At 47.9% G+C, this 22656-nt stretch overlaps 1 protein-coding gene across 3 annotated transcripts in view; it reads right to left on the bottom strand.

Moving 5' to 3' along the window:
* The window catches only part of LOC120980357 (engulfment and cell motility protein 3-like), a 97361-nt gene that overhangs the window by 33281 nt on the left and 41424 nt on the right, over positions 1-22656 (bottom strand). The window contains exons 12-16 of one of the 3 annotated variants that reach the window (XM_040409408.1): positions 22200-22328; positions 21389-21493; positions 19029-19137; positions 7812-7948; positions 2427-2590 (exon numbers count right to left, since the gene is read on the bottom strand). In XM_040409408.1, coding sequence (XP_040265342.1) covers positions 2427-2590; positions 7812-7948; positions 19029-19137; positions 21389-21493; positions 22200-22328 — 644 coding nt within the window. Of the gene's footprint in view, positions 1-2426; positions 2591-7794; positions 7949-19028; positions 19138-21388; positions 21494-22199; positions 22329-22656 lie in introns of those variants that run through there. The other 2 variants (XM_040409410.1, XM_040409409.1) reach the window with 2 other exon arrangements.

Genomic DNA, 22656 nt, shown 5'->3' with positions numbered 1-22656 from the left:
CATTGTGTAGACACATATCTAATGTCTGAGCTCTGCATGTATCAGATTAACATGGGGATACATGTCTCAGATACATGTCTTTTGTACTACACTTAAAGGGGTTGTCTGGGTTCAGAGCTGAACCTGGGCATAACCCCCTTCACCCCGACAGTCCCTCTAATATGAGCTGCTCTCCTTTGCCCTGTGCTGAATCATGCAGGGCAAAGGCTTTTTTGAGAGATCCAGTGACGTACCAGGTTTTTCATAGGGACTGCTAGGCGGAGGCTTCCGCCCAGCAGTGAACCCAGTGATGTTACTGCCACTAATTCGCGGGCTTTAGTAAAATGGCTAAGGCAGAGCTAAAGACTGCCCATGAGAGCCGGTGACGTCACCGGCAACACTGCTTGGCAGAAGCAGTGTAAATAAAACAAAAAAGCGCAGGGCCATGAAATGCTCCAATGCTCATATTAAGGGGGCTGCGTGGGTGAAAATGTGGGTATGTCCATGTTCAGCTCTGAACCTTGACAACCCCTTTAAAGGCTATGTACACCTTTGGGGACTTTATATTATTGCATTGCATTGTACTAATTTTAGGCAAAAAATATTTTTTTCAATTGGTCTTTATTAAAAAATAGCCATGAGTTTATCTAGTAGTAGGATCAGAGTTTTCACTCTGTTCCATCAGGCTGCTCAGCTGACGGCTCCTTACCTCTGACCTTATAAATACTCATTATAGCTCAGTTCTTATCTTACTGATTAGAATGTGGCTTATATAAGTGTTTGAGCAATTAGTAGTTTAGAGATGAGTTATTAGATGACGGTACAAAGTGAAATAAAAAGTACATTCACACAGCTAAACAGTTACCCGTTTGTGACAGAACGCCTCAATATCTTTAACAATTGAAAAAACTATTCTTAACCCAAAAGGAGTCGAATGTAATCAGAAAAAAATTGCCCCTGAAGATGTACATAGCCTTTAAGCCATAGTTCGAAAAAATTTACGCATTAAAGTAATACACTGAAAATACAGCTACGGCTTGGAGTTGGGGAGTCCACTAATAGGATGTCCACAGCCTACATGTTCAGGACCAGGGTGGTGGTTGTCATCACCCCCATGAACCTGTATAGGTGGATGACGTTGTGCACATTGAACACTGAGTTACCACTTATACAGGTTCTCTAGACTTTATTGGGAATGTACAGCCAGAAAATGGCACATTATCCAGTTCAATCAGTTTTATTCTTATTATATTTGATATTTTGTGTGACACATTAGTGCCGAGCTCTGAAGCAGCAATGCTTCGGGCTTCCTTGTCGACTTTGATGCATCATCTTGGACAGTATGATTTGAGTCATCTCATTAGGAGTTAAGCAAAGGGCTTATCCCACTAAATACATTTATCTCCAAAGGAATAGGACAGATAATAAATATATCACTGCTGAGATGCCTATCGATGACTAGAATGGGGGTCCTGGGTTCTTCAGGTGAGGAGGCAGTGGTGGTCGACATACTGTACACGCTGCTGTTCCCCCTCTTCTATAGTCTATGTGAGTGACAGCCAAATCTGCCCCCTACTGCCGGGGCACATAAGGTGCGGATAGTACCACTAAACCTGGGAGGAAGCGAGAGACTATAATAATCCATTTCTCTATCAACTCCCATTCATTGCAGCTGCTAGATACTGTCCACATAGACATGAAAGGGAAGAAGTGTGTGCTTTCAATATGGCGCAACACCAAAAAGGTAACAAAGCAACTGAAAAAAAACCCAAAAAAAAACATAACAGGATTAGTAAATCTTCCCCCTTGTTTCTATATAGACAGCGTAAACACTAGACAGTGTGCACATGGGCCGAATATGGTGCATCTTTCATTAACTTAGAAACCTTTGTCCAGCTTTGCACAAAATAGTGGTTAGCTTACTCTGAGGGAAAATTTCTGCACAAATTGTCAAATTTAAAGCCACGCCCTTCCCGCTAAACCACACCCCCTTTATATTCAGGCACAGACAAGCCGCGAAGCACAACATGAAGCTTAGCAATCCCTATATTTCTCTTCTACAGAATGAAATTTGAACTTAGTTCCATTAAAGGGGTTGTCCGGGCTCCCTTGCCCTGCGCTAAATCACGCAAGGCAAGGTCTCTTTTGTTTTCAATAACACACTGCCGGGAGAAAACTTCCACCCGGCAGTGTGTTCGGTGACGTCACCGGCTCTGATGGGCAGGCTTTAGCGCTGCCCTAGCCGTTTTACTGGCTAGGGCAGTGCTAAATCCTGCCCATCAGTGCTGGTGATGTCACCGGGCTTCCTGGCAGCCCCATGGAGAGCCCCGGTACGTCACCGGATCTCCAAAAAATGCCTTTTCCCTGCGCGATTTAGCCCAGGGCCATTCTACTCAACACCTATGGCTCTTGGCTCTTCTCCTGACTGATGTTTTTATGTTTCTTACATGACAGGTGGGGAGAGGGCATCATCCTGGCTCAGTCTCTCTTCCTGACGTCTGCGGAGAATCTCACTATAATTAAGAGATGATATCTTTGTTCGAAAGAAGTCCAGAGACGTTGGAGCATGACCGAGGGTACGAGAAATCTGCTCCTTTACCACATGCATCACCTGTATCCAAAAAGAGAACCATAAAGGGAAGAAGATGAAGAGATCATAATCAGAAAGAGATTATTAGAGGGATCCTCAAAAGGAAAAAATGTGTGGAGATGTCAGATCAAGGGAAAATGTGTTCAAAATGGACATTAGAACAAGGGAAGGTCAGCCCAAAGCGGAAACCAGTACGAGAAGATATTGGTGCACAGAGGAAGTGAGTGCACAGAGGAAACCAGGACAATAGGAAGTTAGTGCACAGAGGAAACCGGGACAAGGGGAGGTCAGCACACAGAGGAAACCGGGACAAGGGGAGGTCAGCACACAAAGGAAACCGGGACAAGGGGAGGTCAGCACACAGAGGAAACAAAGACAATGGGGAGGTCAGCACACAGAGGAAACCGGGACAAGGGGAGGTCAGCACACAGAGGAAACCGGGACAAGGGGAGGTCAGCACACAGAGGAAACCGGGACAAGGGGAGGTCAGCACACAGAGGAAACCGGGACAAGGGGAGGTCAGCACACAGAGGAAACCGGGACAAGGGGAGGTCAGCACACAGAGGAAACCGGGACAAGGGGAGGTCAGCACACAGAGGAAACCGGGACAAGGGGAGGTCAGCACACAGAGGAAACCGGGACAAGGGGAGGTCAGCACACAGAGGAAACCGGGACAAGGGGAGGTCAGCACACAAAGGAAACCGGGACAAGGGGAGGTCAGCACACAGAGGAAACAAAGACAATAGGAAGTTAGTATGATAAAATGGTGATGGTGATAATTGAAAGGTAAAAATATAATCGGAACTAAAGATGGCAGCAATCCTATGTGGTAACCTCCAATGGTCAGGAAGAAGGGTCTCTGAAGACCATGCAGTGTATAACTGCGGAATTCAAAAAATCGAATATCCTAAGTTAAATGCATAAAATCGATTGTCCCATAAAATCAATTTGAAATATGTGCAATACAAAGAAATAGTAGCAGTCCAGTAGTAGTCAGGAACGTTGGTCCCTCCAAACCATATGGTGTATGACTAGGTACATAAAATCATATGAGTTATATTCGGATCCTTCCAAAAGTACTTGAGTCTGTCTTCAAAATTCGAAAGTGAACCAATGTTCATATATGGCCATAAATTCGTATAGTTATTAGTGTAGTAACGATTATTCGTGTGGGTTAGCGGCGTCCCGCTACTCTGAAAACACAAGTGGCGTCCCGCTTCACAGGAACTTGGTAAAAGAGACTCTAATTGCTGGTCTTATTCTTGTATAATTTCAAATACATTCTTAAATAGAATGTCACGCGATCTCTATTATTCGTGAAAAGTATTACACTTAGTGCGATTGTTAAATTCACGATTTGGCGTACTCACCGCTTCTCTCTCCCACGCTGGCTAGCACCGCACTCTGACCTCTGTCTGTGTTCCGGTGCCGGTTGATGCATGACCGATGCTTTCTTATGCGCAGGTAAATCTGTGTTGAGAGGTGAGGATGGTTTTTGATATTCACCTCAACACAGATTTACCTGCGTGTAAGAAAGCATTGGTTCATACACTAGGTTCAGAGGCGGCTCTTCCATTAGGCCACCGCCTAAGGCCTAGCGCTGGTGGGGGCCTTGCTCTGGCTCCCACCAGCACCTGACACCGCCGCAATTTAATTGTCTGCTTCCCCGGACCTAGTTCTAGTTAAGTTAACTTAAGACGAGCCGCCGCGGCAAGGCCGCTCAAGCCCCTCTGCTCTCTGCCTCTTTAAGAGAGCAGAGGCTGCTGGGGCTCAGAGCGTGCCGCCGTCTCTAAATGTCGTCAGAGCGTGCTGCCGTCTCTAAATGCAACTGCAGACCCGCCCTGCCCTTAGAGTGCTGCACAGGCAGGGAGAGAAGGAGCGCCAGCCCCCAGGTTCTTGCTCACCTCACCGGCTGTGTCTGTTGTCCGGTGACCCGACCTGACCATTCTGGCTGCCGCCAGCACAGCCCTGAAGACAGTGTCAGTGGTGGTGGACTGTCACTGTGGAGTGTGGACTGGTGCCACTGAACCAAAGAAGAATCCTCCAAGGTGTTCAGGTGTGTGTCCTTGTCCTGCTGGCTGCTGTCCCCCCTCCCTGGCAGTGTGGGGGGCAAATTACTTAATGGGGCAATGTGGGGGGCAAATTACTTAATGGGGGCAGTGTGGGGGGAAAATTACTTAATGGGGGCAGTGTGGGGGGGCAAATTACATGATGGGGGCAGTGTGGCGGGCAAATTACTTGATGGGGGCAGTGTGGCGGACAAATTACTTGATGGGGGCAGTGTGGCGGACAAATTACTTGATGGGGGCAGTGTGGCGGACAAATTACTTGATGGGGGCAGTGTGCCGGGAAAATTACTTGATGGGGGCAGTGTGCCGGGCAAATTACTTGATGGGGCAGTGTGGCGGACAAATTACTTGATGGGGCAGTGTGGCGGACAAATTACTTAATGGGGGCAGTGTGGTGGACAAATTACTTAATGGGGGCAAATTACATAGTGTGGGGCAGATTACATAATGGGGGCATTCTAGAATGGAATTACTATTGGTGGAGCACCATGAGGAGCACTATTGCTTTGGGGGCACTATTATTTCTTCAGGATAGTATTGGGGGGCACAGTGAGCAGCACGATAACACTGTGGGGACTCCAGGTTGGGGGATGATGATAGAAATGTGAGGACACTAAGATGTCTGTGTGTCACACTCTGCAGATACGAGGCGGCTGAGAGAAGTTGTCCGGACCGAATGGAGAAGACGATGACAGAGAAGATCTACATTGGAGGAGACGTCACCTGGAGGCCCTGGATGTGACAGGTACGTGCTGCTGTATAGCAAGTACAGCACAATGCGGTGTGTGGGGGGAGGGTCGATTTAGAGAACTGGGCCAGGGTTAATGCAAAGTGTTAATATGCACTGTGAATATAAGCCCAGTACTGTGTTGTCACTACGCATATTAACCCTTTACTGTGATGTCACTGAATATTAAAGGGATACTTCGGGATAGGAAAATAAATCCACTATCCAAAGGATAGGAGATAAGTGTCTGATCGGAGGGGTCTGGCCGTTGTATGGTACTCCGGATCTCCTGTATGGTACTCCGGATCTCCTTGTGCCCGGAGCGGTGGTCAACACTCCCCCTCCATGTATCTATGGGAGAGCCACAGATACAGCACTTGTGTATCTCCGAGTCTTCCATAGAGATGCATAGAGGGGGAGTGTTGACCACACCACCGCTCCGTGCGGTGGTTGCCACAGCTTATTTCTTGAGGACTGAGACGGGGCGCCGTACGGGAGATCACGGGCATCCCAACGATCTTCGTGGGGGCCTCATGTTTAGGTTTTGCCTAAGGCCTCACAAAGTCTAGAGCCGCCTCTGACTAGGTTCATACACCATATGGTTTGGAGGGACCAACGGTTCTGACTACTACTGGACTGCTACTATTTCTTTGTATTGCACATATTTCGAATTGATTTTATGGGACAATCGATTTTATGCATTTAACTTAGGGTATTCGATTTTTTTAATTCCGCTGTTAGTTATACACTGCATGGTCTTCAGAGACCCTTCTTCCTGACCATTGGAGGTTACCACATAGGATTGCTGCCATCTTTAGTTCCGGTTATATTTTTACCTTTCAACTGTACTATTATCACCATCACCATTTTATCATACTTGTATTAATAAATTGCTTTTCATTTGACCCCATTGTCAGTGAGTGCCCAGTCATTATTTTTATTTTATTGCATTTTATGTAGAATGGGTGATACTATTTAACTGTGAGCACCACAATTTGGTTATCTGACACATTGGTGCAGCTTCACACACTATATAATAGGAAGTTAGTGCACAGAGGAAACCAGGGCAAGAAGAGGTCAGCACACAGAGGAAACCAGGGCAAGAAGAGGTCAGCACACAGAGGAAACCGGGACAAGAGGAGGTCAGCACACAGAGGAAACCGGGACAAGAGGAGGTCAGCACACAGAGGAAACCGGGACAAGAGGAGGTCAGCACACAGAGGAAACCGGGACAAGAGGAGGTCAGCACACAGAGGAAACCGGGACAAGGGGAGGTCAGCACACAGAGGAAACCGGGACAAGGGGAGGTCAGCACACAGAGGAAACCGGGACAAGAGGAGATCAGCACACAGAGGAAACCGGGACAAGAGGAGATCAGCACACAGAGGAAACCGGGACAAGAGGAGATCAGCACACAGAGGAAACCGGGACAAGAGGAGATCAGCACACAGAGGAAACCGGGACAAGAGGAGGTCAGCACACAGAGGAAACCGGGACAAGGGGAGGTCAGCACACAGAGGAAAACGAAGACAATAGGAAGTTAGTGCACAGAGGAAACCGGGACAAGAGGAGGTCAGCACACAGAGGAAACCGGGACAAGGGGAGGTCAGCACACAGAGGAAACGAAGACAATAGGAAGTTAGTGCACAGAGGAAACCGGGACAAGAGGAGGTCAGCACACAGAGGAAACCGGGACAAGAGGAGGTCGGCACACAGAGGAAACCAGGACAAGGGGTGGTCAGCACACAGAGGAAACGAAGACAATAGGAAGTTAGTGCACAGAGGAAACCGGGACAAGAGGAGGTCAGCACACAGAGGAAACGAAGACAATAGGAAGTTAGTGCACAGAGGAAACCGGGACAAGAGGAGGTCAGCACACAGAGGAAACGAAGACAATAGGAAGTTAGTGCACAGAGGAAACCGGGACAAGAGGAGGTCAGCACACAGAGGAAACCAGGACAAGGGGAGGTCAGCACACAGAGGAAACCAGGACAAGGGGAGGTCAGCACACAGAGGAAACCAGGACAAGGGGAGGTCAGCACACAGAGGAAACAAGGACAATAGAAAGTCAGTGCACAGAGGGAACCGCGACATGGGGAAGTCAACGCACAGAGGAAATGGGGAGGTCAGTGCGTAGAGGTCAGCACACAGAGGAAACCAGGAAAAAAGATCATTGCACAGAAGAGATGAGGACAAGAGGAGGTCAGTTCACAGATGTCTGCAGACAGAGTAAACCACGGCAAGAGGATGTTTGTGCACAAAGGAAAGTGGCACAAAAGAGGTCAGTGCACAGAGGAATCCAGGACAAGAGGAGGACACGTAGGACATCATAACTTTAGTAAAGGACTTTTTTAATTTTCATTTTTGTCTCAGTGGTATATCCAGAGACAGCAGTAAATAAACAGGATAGCACCTCCACCACAAATCACCTGTCCAGGTACTCCACCTTGTCAAAGTCCTCCTGGGTGGCTCTCATCTCCTTCCAGGTCTTATTAAGCACCTGAATGCACACACAGAACAGCTCCTGGAAAAAGTGGTCTTGTGCGTAGAAAAGAGTCAGGAAACCCTGCCCTGTCTCTGAGGCTGAAATACCAGGAAAGTGAAGTGTCAGAGTGTACTTGACCCAGGTGGAAGCTGCAGAATTGCATGGCAATCATTTGCTAACCTCTTACAATATTATAAAATACATTACCAATCCCCGTGGGCAGTGGACATGGAGCAGAGCAGCAAAGAGGCAACAGAAGTCAGTAACAACATGCAGACTTGTCAGAGGAGTAGTGCTTTGGACAGGGAAAGTGTGACAGGAGAAGAAATAAGAAATAACGGACACTAATTGGGTTGGCAGTCTAAAGAATCTGCTGTTCTTCACTCTTAGCCACTCCCTCCAAGAAGGTATGGACAGGTAACATTCCCAGATCCCAAGGAAAGCACCTAATGGTGAGGAGCACAGTGCCAGTGAGACAACTGATGGAGGCCTGCACAATCAGCATCAAGCAGTAGTAGGCTGAGGCAGCATCAGCATGAGAGTGACTGCTGCCCCCTAGTGTTCAAAGTGACAGATTTCATCAGAAGATGCTGAAACTCTGCAATACCACTATATAGCTGAAATCAAGCATCGTGCTGGTATGCAGAGCCTCAGCCAGTGAGCACTGCCCGGCCCACGAGTGGAAAGGGGAAGCAGTCCCTAACCTGCTTGGCACCGGGTTGCTGAGCTTTACCCAGTCAGTGCTAGGATTGCTTTCTTGACTATTGCCCAGCCCATGAGTGGAGAGGAGAAGCAGTCCCTGTCTTGCCTGGCACCGGGCGGCTGAGCTTCACCCAGTTAGTGCAAGGCTTGCAGAGCCTGCCACGCATCTAACTTCGCCCAAAACATAACTATGTGTAGTGTCCCACTTGATAAAGGTGGGCACTGCACAAAAGGGGTTAATGTGTCTTTATTACATTTAATGTTATGTGTATGCATTTCCCCGTGTTTAACTGGTGTCAGGCCTAGTTAGGGTGCAGTTTAGCCTCCCAGACATTAGAGGGAGCCAGAGAGCCCTAGATATATATAGGAAGGCCCAGGCAGGGGAGTGGTAGTTCATTCCAGGGGACTAGAGGAGTTACTTCGTCCATCTGAAGCTCCTGAGGCTAGGCTTACCTCAGTAGAGACACCCCAGTTGCAGGACAGCACCTCCTGGGAGAAACCTGCAGCTTCCCAACCAAGCAAGGATAATACAAGTCAGATAAGTACCCTGATGGGCAGAGGTTCTATAAAGTACAGCAAGCGCCAATACTGGAGAGAGGATTTATATACCAAGGATTAAAGCCAGCATTTAGGCATCCGGGCCTTGGGATCCAGCCAGCTAGAATAGCTAAAGGGAATAGAGCAGCATTGCACTGCTAAGCATTAACTGTTGCACCCTCCAAGTATCTTGCATGATTAATTCCTGCCACTATTTAAAGTCTACCTGCTTGTGAAGTATTGTTCAAGGGACTGCATTATCATCACAATCACCTGTAACTGTATGTACAAAGTTGGACTGTGTTCACCAAGTAAAGCAACGTTTGGTTTATCCACTGCGTACTCAGTTATTCCTCCTATAAATCGGTGTGCCACTGTTACAGGCACTGGCGTCACGAAACCAACAGGGACCTTGCCCCAGGCACTCAAAATACCTGTAACATCCAGGGCACCTCATCCACCATCAGGCCTGGTCCCTACATACCGAGTGTGCCCCAGAGGAACTGTGTCTACCTCTCATTCACTGCCGCATGCCTGCCCAGGGTTCTCCAATACAGTGAGCAACCCTCGATTGCCCATAACCGTGACCTCACATCGCAATACCCTGCAGGTCTGGCGTGCTGCATAAATTGGCGTCACGAACAGGATTTACGGAACATTCCTGCACCATTGCGGATACAAAACTGTGTGCTAAAGACTGCCTTAAAGTGACCAAGCCCTATTGTTTTATTCAAAAATTGCTGGGCCAAAGAACTGTCATAATTAGCGGTGTGAAGATAGTGTTTTCTGGACTGATTGCTGCTTATTTGAGCCACCGCTTGCTGTCAGTGAATAGACAGCCATTTTGCCACCTAAACCTGAGGTGGATCACAAGTGCGCCCGGTGAACTGTTTGGCGCGAAAAAGAGGACTTTGGCGCGAAAAGAACCAGGCGGTGTCATCACCCAGCCGGCGAGGAGGAAGAACGCCGCCCTGTCTGGAGAGAAAGGTGCCGCCTACCTGGGTCCTGGAGCTATGAGAGGCCGCGCCCACCTGCTGACGCTGTACGCAGGACGTCCGACGCCCGTAGCCGCGCATCTCGCGAGACTTTGAGCAAGCACCACCGGAGTGAGTACCAACTTAAAACTGTTGCCGGCTCTGCTATTTACCTTACCGGAACGTTCCCGACCCCTGCCAGGGCACCGGAGGGAGCCCCGTTAGCGACAAAAGACTTTTCTAAGAAAAAAAAAAGGGTTTTATCATTGCCGCTCCGGTCCGCTCTGCTACAATTAAAGGGCCATACCCACCTAGCAACACCATGTCCACACCTGAGGAAATCGGACAGGTGGCCCCAGTCGTGCCTTCTGGAGTATCCCCAGCCGACCCTAGGGCCCCTGCCGCCGCGGCACCTCCAAGCATGATGCCGCTAACTATGCCGTACTATTTTGGGGCCCCCTGGTTCCCACGTTATTCAGGGGAAGCCCATAAGTTAAAGGACTTTAGGGAACAGATACTGGCCTTGTTCCGGCTTTACCCCATAAATGCCGAACAGCAAATGGAGATCCTCCTAGCTCAGTTGGAAGGGGCCGCCCGCAGGGAAGTCATGTCGTGGCCCCGCTCTGAGAAAAGTAGCCTGGAACAGATCTTTGATCGCTTGGGCACCACATTTGAGGCCAGAACGGTGTCCGAAGTTAAAATGCGTTTCTTCAGCAGAAAGCAGCAGCCTGGAGAGTCGCTCCGCGATTTTGCCCTGTCCTTACAAGAGACACAGAGCTGTAGTCCAAGTGGATCCCAAAGAAGCTGAGGACCAGGACCGGACTCTTAGGGAGCAATTAATTGCGGGCGTAAGTAATGAGCATTTAAAGGGCCAGCTACGCATGTTGTCAGCTCAACACCCCCACTGTGCATTTCTGGACTTTAAAGAATTGGCCATCAGTATATTGGGCCAGAACCCTGCTCCAGGGCCGGCAGCCTCCTATGAACCCCAGGCTTGCCAACCGAAGACTGTTAATGTGGGACCTGCAGGAGTCAGTCAGGCGACCCAAGCTCCAGTTACAGACGTAGTGGCAGCCCTCATGGAGCAAGTGAACCATCTTACTCTAAGTCTAGAGAAGATGTGCAAAAAGATAGAGGAATGGGAGAGACCATTATTACTAGAAGATGAAAGTCCTCTTCCTCCAAGGCTCCCACCTGCATATGGAGACGTATATCCAAAAGAGCCTGATGGGCGACCAAGGTACCGGCCCAGAAGCAGAAAACAGCCTGTCTGTCACCACTGCAAGAAATATGGACATACTGAATCAATGTGCTGGCAGTTAAACGGTCAACCCCTGAGGCAGAGGACCGCCCCTCGGGAGGTAGAACAGTAGGTCCAAAGGATCCAAGCTAGATGCCTAAGTATGTAGGATCCCGTCCAAAAATTTATATATGCATCAACGGAGTACCCTTTGAAGCCCTCTTGGATACTGGGTCACAGGTCACCACTATTCAACGGCCTGCCTTTGACAAGTTCTGGGATCCAAGTCTTCTCACCCAGCCACCAGAGTCCTGGCTAGATATCATCGCCAGCAACGGTAAGCCAGTGGAAGTGCATGGGTATTGGGAACCTACCCTTCAAGTGGGAGAAGCCACCCTGCCACAGCAAGGCGTGATTGTGGTACAAGCAGGAGATAAAGGAGGACACCCTGTGATCTTAGGGACTAACGTTCTGAAAAATTGTTACTCTGAAGTGCTTGACGCCTTAAATCAAACTATATCTTCAGCCTCACCTGCTTCCAGAAGAGTTATCCAAAATAGTATTAGTGTGCTGAGTGCTCAACAAAAGTTTGCCAACAAGAAAGGAGAAATTTGCACGGTCCGGATCCGGGATAACCGACCGGTAATTCTGCCTCCAAACTCCCAGATCATCCTGTGGTGCCGTGCGGTGTTAGGGATCCAGGGCCAGGACTATCAAGCCCTAGTGGAACCTATTCCCTTTGAAAATCATCCCTTCGTACGGACAGCCAAGAGCATGGTGACTGTCTCAAGGTAAAGTGCCTGTCCGCTTAATTAACTTTGGTGACCATCCCGTTACTCTCCTTAAACACTGCCCAGTTGCTCAGCTTTTCAAGTGTCTTTCCAGGATGTGATCCGTCTGCCTGCCACGGAGGCGTTCCAGACCACACAGAGCAGCAGCACCCCTACGACATCCTGGTGGGAAGAACTACATGTGGGGAACGAATCCACCCCAAAAGAGCAAATAGAGGGAGTCCTGAAGCTGGTGAAGGAGCACCACCAGGCTTTCAGCAAGCATTCCACGGACTATGGAGAGGTCAGTGTAATCAAACACACCATACCCACCGGCTCTCATCCTCCTATTAAGGAGAGGCACAGACCCATACCACCTACTACCTATCAGTCTGTGAAAGAGATGATAAAAGAGATGAAAGACTCTAATATAATCCGGGACAGCCATAGTCCCTGGGCTGCGCCCCTAGTTCTTGCCCGAAAAAAAGATGGCAGCATAAGGTTCTGCGTGGATTACAGAAAAATTAATCAAATCACCCACAAAGATGCATATCCATTGCCACGCATTGAAGAGTCCTTGACTGCTCTGGGGTCATCAGCCTATTTCTCTACCTTGGACTTAACCAGTGGGTACTGGCAAGTACCCATGGCCCCAGAAGATCGAGAAAAGACTGCTTTCACTACACCTATGGGCCTGTTTGAATTCAATTATATGCAGTTTGGACTGTGTAACGCTCCAGGAACGTTCCAGAGGCTGATGGAACGTTGTTTAGGCCATAGGAATTTTGAGACTGTACTCTTGTATCTGGATGACGTCATTGTATACTCCAAAACGTATGAGGACCATCTAAAGCACCTGGGTGAGGTGTTTCAAGTTCTTGCTAAATATGGCCTCAAGATCAAGCCCTCCAAGTGCCACCTACTGAAACCAGCAGTCAAATACCTTGGGCACGTTGTCAGTGCCGACGGAATACAGCCTGATCCTGATAAACTTGCTGCTGTCCGCAACTGGCCTACTCCAACGACCGTGAAAGAGGTGAGAAGCTTTCTCAGTTTTGCAGGGTACTACAGGCGTTTCATCCCGCACTTCGCACAAATTGCGGATCCCATCCAGGAACTGTTGAGGGGGCATCCAAAAAAGAGCCCGAAAACCCCTATTCCTGTTGAATGGAACCAAGAACGAGAAATTGCCTTTCAAATCCTAAAGAAGAAGTTGACTGAACCCCCTGTTCTGGGTTACCCAGATTATTAGAAGCCGTTCCTCCTCTACACGGATGCCAGTAAAAGAGGCCTGGGGGCCGTGTTGGCTCAAGTGCAAGACAACAAAGAAAGGGTAATTGCCTACGCCAGCAGATCCCTGAAGGGAGCCGAAAAGAATGATCAGAATTACAGTTCTTTCAAGCTGGAGTTTCTTGCCTTAGTGTGGGCTGTGACTGAAAAGTTCAAAGACTATCTCGCTGCCACACCGTTTGTTGCCTTCACGGACAATAATCCCCTGGCGCATCTGAACACGGCCAAGTTAGGGGCACTGGAGCAAAGATGGGCCTCCCGCCTTGCCAACTATGACTTTACTGTGAAGTACCGGGCAGGCCGCTCCAATGATAATGCTGATGCCCTGTCGCGGCTTCCCACTACAGAGGCCCCAGATGATCTAAAAGATGCCTGGGAAGAAGCGGAGATGCCTGCGTTCTACAATAAATTCGCCCAGCAGGATAATATCCGTACTGAAAATCTCCCTGCTGCTGATCCTCCCTCATCAGATGATCCTGAGTCTAGAGGCGATCAAGAAAGATGGATTAAGCTCCAGTCCGAAAGTAGAGTCCTCGGTGAACTGCTCGACTTCCTTACCAGTGGGAAAATCCCTGAGAGAATCCGCAGGAAGAGTGCAGACCCAGAACTAGTAAGACTGTGGAGACATCGCCACCAACTATTCCTTCAAAGAGGCCTGTTGCTCAGAAGGAGTCTGGATCCAGTGTCCTGTGATAGAGTCTACCAGATTCTCCTGCCACGTCGGGATGCCAGCCTGGTACTGGACATGTACCACAACCAGTCCAGACACTTCGGGGTGCAAAAGACTGAGGCCACTATACGGAGGAGATTCTATTGGATTGGGATGAGAGAAGATATCGAGAAATGTTGCCGAGAATGCACTGCCTGTGCTGTGGGGCGGACGGAACGCCATGACCAGAGGGCGCCTCTCCATCCTATTCTAAGTACAGCTCCTCTAGAATTGGTCGCGATTGATCATGTGAAGTTGGAGCCGAGTCGCTCTGGATATACATATGCCATGACTATAATTGACCACTTCACCAAGTTTGTCGTAGCAGTGCCTGTGAAAGACCTGACAGCCAAGACTACAGCGGAGGCGTTCTGGAAACATTTCCTTCTGCCCTACGGCTGTCCGGAAAGGATCCTCACCGATCAAGGGTCTGCGTTTGAGTCACAGCTGTTCCATGAGATGTGCCTGCTGCACAACTGCCAGAAAGTCCGGACCACCGCCTATCATCCGCAAGGTAACGGACTCTGTGAAAAGATGAATAAGACTCTCATTGAAATGTTGAGAGCAGTACCCCCTGAGACAAGGGGTGATTGGCCTACTCTGTTGCCGCAGCTCATGTACACTTACAACAACACCATCCATTGTTCCACCGGTTACACCCCGTTCTATTTGATGTTTGGCCGACAAGGGAGATTGCCTGCGGACCACTCCCTGGGTGTTCAGGTACCGGATGTAATCAAACCACTGCCCAGGACCGATTGGGTAGTGGAGCATCAAAGGAGTCTCCTCAATGCTAAGGAGATTGTCCAAGAACGGATGGAGATTGTTCGTGAGAGGCAGCAGAAGGACTATGACCAGACTGCCCATGCGGGACCCCTGGCTCTGGTAGACAAGGTATGGTTGAGAAACAACCACCGGACCAGCAAGTTGGAGAGCAAATGGGAAAGGATTCCCTACCTTATTACTGCCATACCCAATGCTGCAGCCCACATTTACCAGGTCTCCAGAGAAGGAAAAGGTCCCCAAGTCGTTCACAGGAACCGTCTCAAACCCTGTATCGAAGGAGAACCAGCGGCGGAGGAGATGGAGCCTGAGCCTTCTGAGGAGGAATTGCCGGCTCCACCTATGGACCCTATGCAGGCTGTGGAGAACTTGATCCATGATAAAGAGCCGCTCCACTGGGCCCTCACGCCTTGGCTGAATTTGTTGGTTCCTGCTCCTGTTCCTGTTGGTCTCCCGTCTCAGGAGACTTCACCTCCAAGAGCTCCTGAAGAAGTTCCAGAGGCGGTGAGCTCCCTTGACCTTCCTGAGTCCAGGCAGGAAGAATCTCCGCCACTAAGGAGGTCTACACGTTCTACCAGGGGACACCCACCTGTGAGGTTTGAGGACTACATCATGGGCCCAGGTAGCCCCTCACGGGAAACCCCTGTTTAACCCTGTTGCAAACCTGGGTACGGACTCATATTTGTTCCTTGAGCCTCCAAGAACTTTGAATTGTTTTATATTTTTCTACTGTTCTATTATGGACAATTTGCACTTATGGACTATCCTGGTATCACTGATACGCTGCACCAGGTCAGCGCCCCTGTTCCTTCACACTATCCTGAGAGAAGAGAACGACGCCCCTTTTCACCATTCCTTACAGTTACATTGTCTGTTAATTTCTATGATGTTGCTGTGATAATTGTCATGTATGCCGGTTCTCATTTCGTCTTTCAGGCTGCAGTATCCAGCCGGGCAGCCCCTCCATGTTGCGCCGAGGACGGGCAACGTTATAGCGTGGTGGTATGTAGTGTCCCACTTGATAAAGGTGGGCACTGCACAAAAGGGGTTAATGTGTCTTTATTACATTTAATGTTATGTGTATGCATTTCCCTGTGTTTAACTGGTGTCAGGCCTAGTTAGGGTGCAGTTTAGCCTCCCAGACATTAGAGGGAGCCAGAGAGCCCTAGATATATATAGGAAGGCCCAGGCAGGGGAGTGGTAGTTCATTCCAGGGGACTAGAGGAGTTACTTCGTCCATCTGAAGCTCCTGAGGCTAGGCTTACCTCAGTAGAGACACCCCAGTTGCAGGACAGCACCTCCTGGGAGAAACCTGCAGCTTCCCAACCAAGCAAGGATAATACAAGTCAGATAAGTACCCTGATGGGCAGAGGTTCTATAAAGTACAGCAAGCCCCAATACTGGAGAGAGGATTTATATACCAAGGATTAAAGCCAGCATTTAGGCATCCGGGCCTTGGGATTCAGCCAGCTAGAATAGCTGAAGGGAATAGAGCAGCATTGCACTGCAAAGCATTAACTGTTGCACCCTCCAAGTATCTTGCATGATTAATTCCTGCCACTATTTAAAGTCTACCTGCTTGTGAAGTATTGTTCAAGGGACTGCATTATCATCACAATCACCTGTAACTGTATGTACAAAGTTGGACTGTGTTCACCAAGTAAAGCAACGTTTGGTTTATCCACTGCGTACTCAGTTATTCCTCCTATAAATCGGTGTGCCACTGTTACAGGCACTGGCGTCACGAAACCAACAGGGACCTTGCCCCAGGCACTCAAAATACCTGTAACATCCAGGGCACCTCATCCACCATCAGGCCTGGTCCCTACAAACAGAGTGTGCCCCAGAGGAACTGTGTCTACCTCTCATTCACTGCCGCATGCCTGCCCAGGGTTCTCCAATACAGTGAGCAACCCTCGATTGCCCATAACCGTGACCTCACATCGCAATACCCTGCAGGTCTGGCGTGCTGCCTGGCCCATGAGTGGAGAGTAGCAGCAGTCCCTCTCCTGCGTGGCACCAAGCGGCTGAGCTTCACCTGTTCATTGGTAGACATGTTTTCTGGAACACTGCCCTGCCCATGTGTGGAGAGGAGAAGCAGTCCCTGTTCTGCCTGGCACCGGCCGGCTGAGCTTCACCCAGTCAGTGGTTGGCTTACTTTCTGGACTACTGCCTGGCCCATGAATGGAGAGGAGAAGCAGTCCCTGTGTTGCCTGCCACGCCTCTAACTCCGCCCAAAACATAACTATGCACCTAATCCCAACCAGTCCTCTTAATGCCCCCACATAGTAATTATTCCCCCTTCATGCCACCGAACAGTATTTATGCCCATGATGTGCCCCCAGCAGTATGTCCAGCTATGTGCCCCCAGCAGTATGCCCAGCTATGTGCCCCCAGCAGTATGTCCAGCTATGTGCCCCCAGCAGTATGTCCAGTTATGTGCCCCCAGCAGTATGTCCAGTAATATGCCCAGCTGTGCCCCCAGCAATGTGCCCCCAGCAGTATGTCCAGCTATGTGCCCCCAGCAGTATGTCCAGCTATGTGCTCCTCACAGAAAGTAAAAAATAAATAAACACCACATACTTACCTTGTTCCTAGCAGCAGGACATCGGCTGCTCTGGTCTATGGAGGAGGCGGAGACAGCTGCCAGAAAGCAGGACGTAGCTCCCCCGTACCGGGACAGCCACTGCAATCAGTGTGGTTTGTTGCATGTTTGCCCAGTGCGTCAGTAGGATGTGGCACATAACACAGTAGACTTACTGCGCTACACACATATATTCCATGTCCAGCTCCTCCACCAGCCGATCTTCATATAAAACACCCGATAGATTATTACAGAAACTGCCCAGTGTATTATTCTAGACACTTCTAGTTATAGAGGAAAGCCACCAGTGTCCTCTTCTCCCCAGGACCTACCTTCTACCATTCATCTAGTAGCATCTTGCTGCTGTGTGAGCAGGTAATATTTGAATGTATCCGTACGGTGGGCCCCCAAAATAAATTTTACTGGTGAGCCCTAGGCACCCCAGTCCAACACTGGCCCAGTGTGTCAGTGGGGTGTGTTGTACGTGTCCAGTGTGTCAGTGGGGTGTGTTGTACGTGTCCAGTGTGTCAGTGGGGTGTGTTGTACGTGTCCAGTGTGCCATTAGCAGCACTGCATGTAATCCAACTAGGACTACACACCCTCTGTTGGCTATTTGCAGCAGTGCATCTGATTCAACTAGGACTACACGCCCTCTGCTGGTTATTAGCAGCACTGCGTGTGATTCAACTAGGACTATGATATAAAGCCACGGCACTCTAATAGATCTTGTTCTTTTCCTTGATAAAGACCGCAAGGTCGAAACGTTGCTGTGTTAGGTGCAATAAAATAAGAAAAATAACAAGATCTATTGGAGTGCCGTGGCTTTATATCATTATCTGACGTTTACGGGGACCAAGAGACCGGGATCCGACACTACAGGCACCGCCACAGACTGGAATAGCTGGAAACCCAGTGAGTAGTGCTGTCTTATTGCTACATTTCAACTAGGACTACACACCCCCTGCTGACTATTTGCAGCACTGCATCTGATTCAACTAGGACTACACACCCCCTGCTGACCATTAGCAGCAGTGCATCTGATGCAACTAGGACTACACACCCCCTGCTGACCATTAGCAGCAGTGCATCTGATTCAACTAGGACTACATGCCCTCTGCTGACCATTATCAGCACTGGGTGTGATTCAACTAGGACTACACACCCTCTGCTGGCCATTAGTAGCACTGCATCCAATTCAACTAGGACTACGTGTCTTTTGCTGGCTATTAGCACATTGCGGCCAAGACTATAATTGCATGCCCTCTGGCGGTCATTAAGAACATTGCAGCTGAGACGATGCAGGCCTGTAACATGAGCATTGCTATTTTACACCACTATTTTTATAAGCTACTTGTAAATGAGGAGGGTCAATCAGGGTGCTTAGTGGAAACATTCAAAAGGCTTCATTACATCATGGGAAACCATTTACAATTGTGACATCACAGCTCTGGAATCTTGCACAGAACCAGAGATACACTGAGACAGCGTGATGATTATGACATTTCTGCACAATTTATTTAGATTATGGGAAGTGGAGGATGGCTGAGAACACCTGAATCATATGTACCGTTAAGACATTAAAGTCATACCAGTTTCTCCAACTTGAAGGATCTCACAGAGAATCAGGGTCACGTGAATACTGCTTCTGGCAAATGGACAGACGTGTTTGTCTTCCCGACTGCTATTCTCAAGCACAAACTATCAAAAATTAGACAATATGATAATTAGCAGCCCATGTCAAAGTATTAACCTGGAAAGTTCTTGGATCAGTCTTTATGTTATAAGAAAAAATAAAAAATAAATATATCACCAGTCCGCAAAAATCGCTATGCAGCAGGTCCGAAAAGTGATGTGGGTTCAATCACGTTATAAACAGGTACAATATATGGGGTTCGGACCGCGCTTCTAGTCCAGGTCAGTGTGCAAGTTCTTAGTCCTTCTTACTTCTTCGTTCACAAAGAGAGCCTGAGGGCTGCAAATATCCCTTAAGTAGATATCCTGCAACCAATGGAGTTATAATAGTGTAAGTCCGTATGTGACAGTAACCTGCATTGCACTGATTATACTCACAAGATGTGTATCACACAAAGCGTAAATGTAATCCCTCCGTGGTAAGTTGCACTTGTTCTGTCGGAACAGCCACGTTTCCATACAATCTGGTTAGATCCCCACACGGACCCAAATGGTATATACCTCAGACCAATCTATATTTCTTTTCTTCAGATTCCTGGAGGTTTTCTGTGGACAAGAATGGCTTCTGCAATAGTGAAGCTCCGTATTCCTTATTAAAAACTTTTATTTGTCCATACTTACAAGACAACTTCTTAAAACAGCTTTTTAAAACACATAAAATTCCCAGCGTCTGCTGCTTCTGCCCGACCCGGGTTTCACTCCTAGAGCTTCGTCAGGGGCACACTTGTTTTCACCCTCCCCCTCCTTCTTATTCATCCATTGCAACTAATCAGGAGTCAGGTGTGTTCCTCCACAGTGTTTTCCTATCCTGCTATTAACCCTATACTGGACTCTCCTCATCCCCAGGGGAAAGAAGGCAGATGTTATTAAGTCCCTATTCACATGAGCATGCTTTTTTGTATATCGTTTGTTCGCTAATTCAATACAGCTTGCAGGTCGAAATCCACATTTAGACCTCTCGGCTGTAGTGTACCTAATTCGTATATCCACTTGGTTTCTTGCCTATTAATTTTTTCCAAAAGACTGCCTCCCCTCCAATGGTTTTGTACGGATTCTACTCCCATAAACTTTAGACCTTCTGGATTCTTTTGGTGGTATCTTTTATAATGGGCCGATACTCCATGACTTTCAAGACCTTTTTTTATATTTCTTATGTGTTCCTGTATGCGGACTTTTAGGGGTCTAATAGTCCGTCCAACATACTGAAGGCCACAAGGGCACTCCAGTACATATACAACCCCTTTACTATGACATGTCATCTCACCTACTACTTCTAATTGTTTGTCTTTATTGGTACTTTTAATTAGCGTATTCTTTTGTAATTTTTCTGTTCTTTTTCTGTTCTTGCATGGAATGCAAAAACCGCACCAATTAAAGCTATTTTTCGTTTTTTTATTCCTGTATTTATTTTCAAAACGATTTGCGCTATGTACCAATTTATTTTTTAAGTTGGGAGCCTTTTTATAGATGAACAAACGATATACAAAAAAGCATGCTCATGTGAATAGGGACTTAATAACATCTGCCTTCTTTCCCCTGGGGATGAGGAGAGTCCAGTATAGGGTTAATAGCAGGATAGGAAAACACTGTGGAGGAACACACCTGACTCCTGATTAGTTGCAATGGATGAATAAGAAGGAGGGGGAGGGTGAAAACAAGTGTGCCCCTGACGAAGCTCTAGGAGTGAAACCCGGGTCGGGCAGAAGCAGCAGACGCTGGGAATTTTATGTGTTTTAAAAAGCTGTTTTAAGAAGTTGTCTTGTAAGTATGGACAAATAAAAGTTTTTAATAAGGAATACGGAGCTTCACTATTGCAGAAGCCATTCTTGTCCACAGAAAACCTTCAGGAATCTGAAGAAAAGAAATATAGATTGGTCTGAGGTATATACCATTTGGGTCCGTGTGGGGATCTAACCAGATTGTATGGAAACGTGGCTGTTCCGACAGAACAAGTGCAACTTACCACGGAGGGATTACATTTACGCTTTGTGTGATACACATCTTGTGAGTATAATCAGTGCAATGCAGGTTACTGTCACATACGGACTTACACTATTATAACTCCATTGGTTGCAGGATATCTACTTAAGGGATATTTGCAGCCCTCAGGCTCTCTTTGTGAACGAAGAAGTAAGAAGGACTAAGAACTTGCACACTGACCTGGACTAGAAGCGCGGTCCGAACCCCATATATTGTACCTGTTTATGTTATAAGAGTATATAAAGGACCTCTGCGCAATCTGATCATATGTACTCACCCGACTGTAGGCACTAGGCCAACGTATAGAGAAATACACCATATTGTCGAGAGTCAGGAGTCCAGGAGGAGTGAGACACAGGTCCTGCCATGGGCTGCCATTATTCTGAGTAAGAGTTAAGAGATTTTGTGTATTTAGTCTCACTCATACTGATATCACACAGGTCTACAGTGACTGGCCCCTCCTATGTTGATATCATGCAGGTCTATAGTGACTGATCCCACCTATGCTGATATATATGATTATACAGACACCAGTGATATATGTTATCTTATAAGTATAGGAAAGACATGCTGAGGGCAGAGCAGTGTCCTAGCATCTACATATCCTATACACTATGTACTATAGCTTCACCACACTGAGATCTGCTCAGAAAGCTCATCTACATATCACCGCTTTATTCACAGACACAATATATGATTATACAGACACCAGTAATATGTGATAGCTTATAAGTATAGGAAAGACATGCTGAGGGCAGAGCTGTGTCCAACATGTACATATCATATACACTATGTACTGTAGCTTTACCACACTGAGATCTGCTCAGAAAGCTCATCTACATCCAATTATACACATAAATATGACCTGATGATGAGATAACCCCTTTAATGGCATCTCTAAAGGACTTAGTAGGCTAAGCTTAGATTAGACCTGGAGGCTTTCGGGAGAAGTAGTAAGATATTCGGGATGCGCTAAGCAAGATGGTGGAGAGGACTTTATCACACCTGCATAACTACTCCATGAGGGCTACAATGGGAAGGGGGGGGGGGGGTAGTTAGAGTCAGGGTAATACACAGAAATAACTCACTGTAAAGCCAAGTTTGCGGAATTCTTTGGCGCAGATTGAGCGCCGCTGCTCTGATGTCATGTGACCTCCTTCAACAGCTTCATTTGGAAAAGCCATGAGACGTAGATTCTGGAGCTGCTGTCGCTGCTCCTAAAAATAAGAAGGTGAAATTCTGCTCATTATCTATCTGTGTAGGGCCGCTTGTGGCTGCAGGCTGTATACAGATGTAGCTAGCCTTAGAAGAACATTGGGTGCACTATTAGGGCAATGTATTGCGTTCTGCAGGCATTGGAGTTTCCTTGCGCTGAACAGATGTGTGTAATTCCAGGTTTGTGCACAAAATGAAATTACAGCATGTTTGGGGATAGGGCGATCTTCTCCTTTCACCTGGGAAACGGGGTTAGGCAAGTATTACTGTTTTATTATTTTATTAACACTACAGGGGCAGCACTACTGTGAGAGGGTTACCATCTAGAGG

The sequence above is a fragment of the Bufo bufo genome, chromosome 10 (assembly GCF_905171765.1).
Source record: "Bufo bufo chromosome 10, aBufBuf1.1, whole genome shotgun sequence".
Classification (NCBI taxonomy): domain Eukaryota; kingdom Metazoa; phylum Chordata; class Amphibia; order Anura; family Bufonidae; genus Bufo; species Bufo bufo.
The sequence above is the reverse complement of the archived record's forward strand: the minus strand, read 5'-3'. Positions and strand labels throughout refer to the sequence as shown.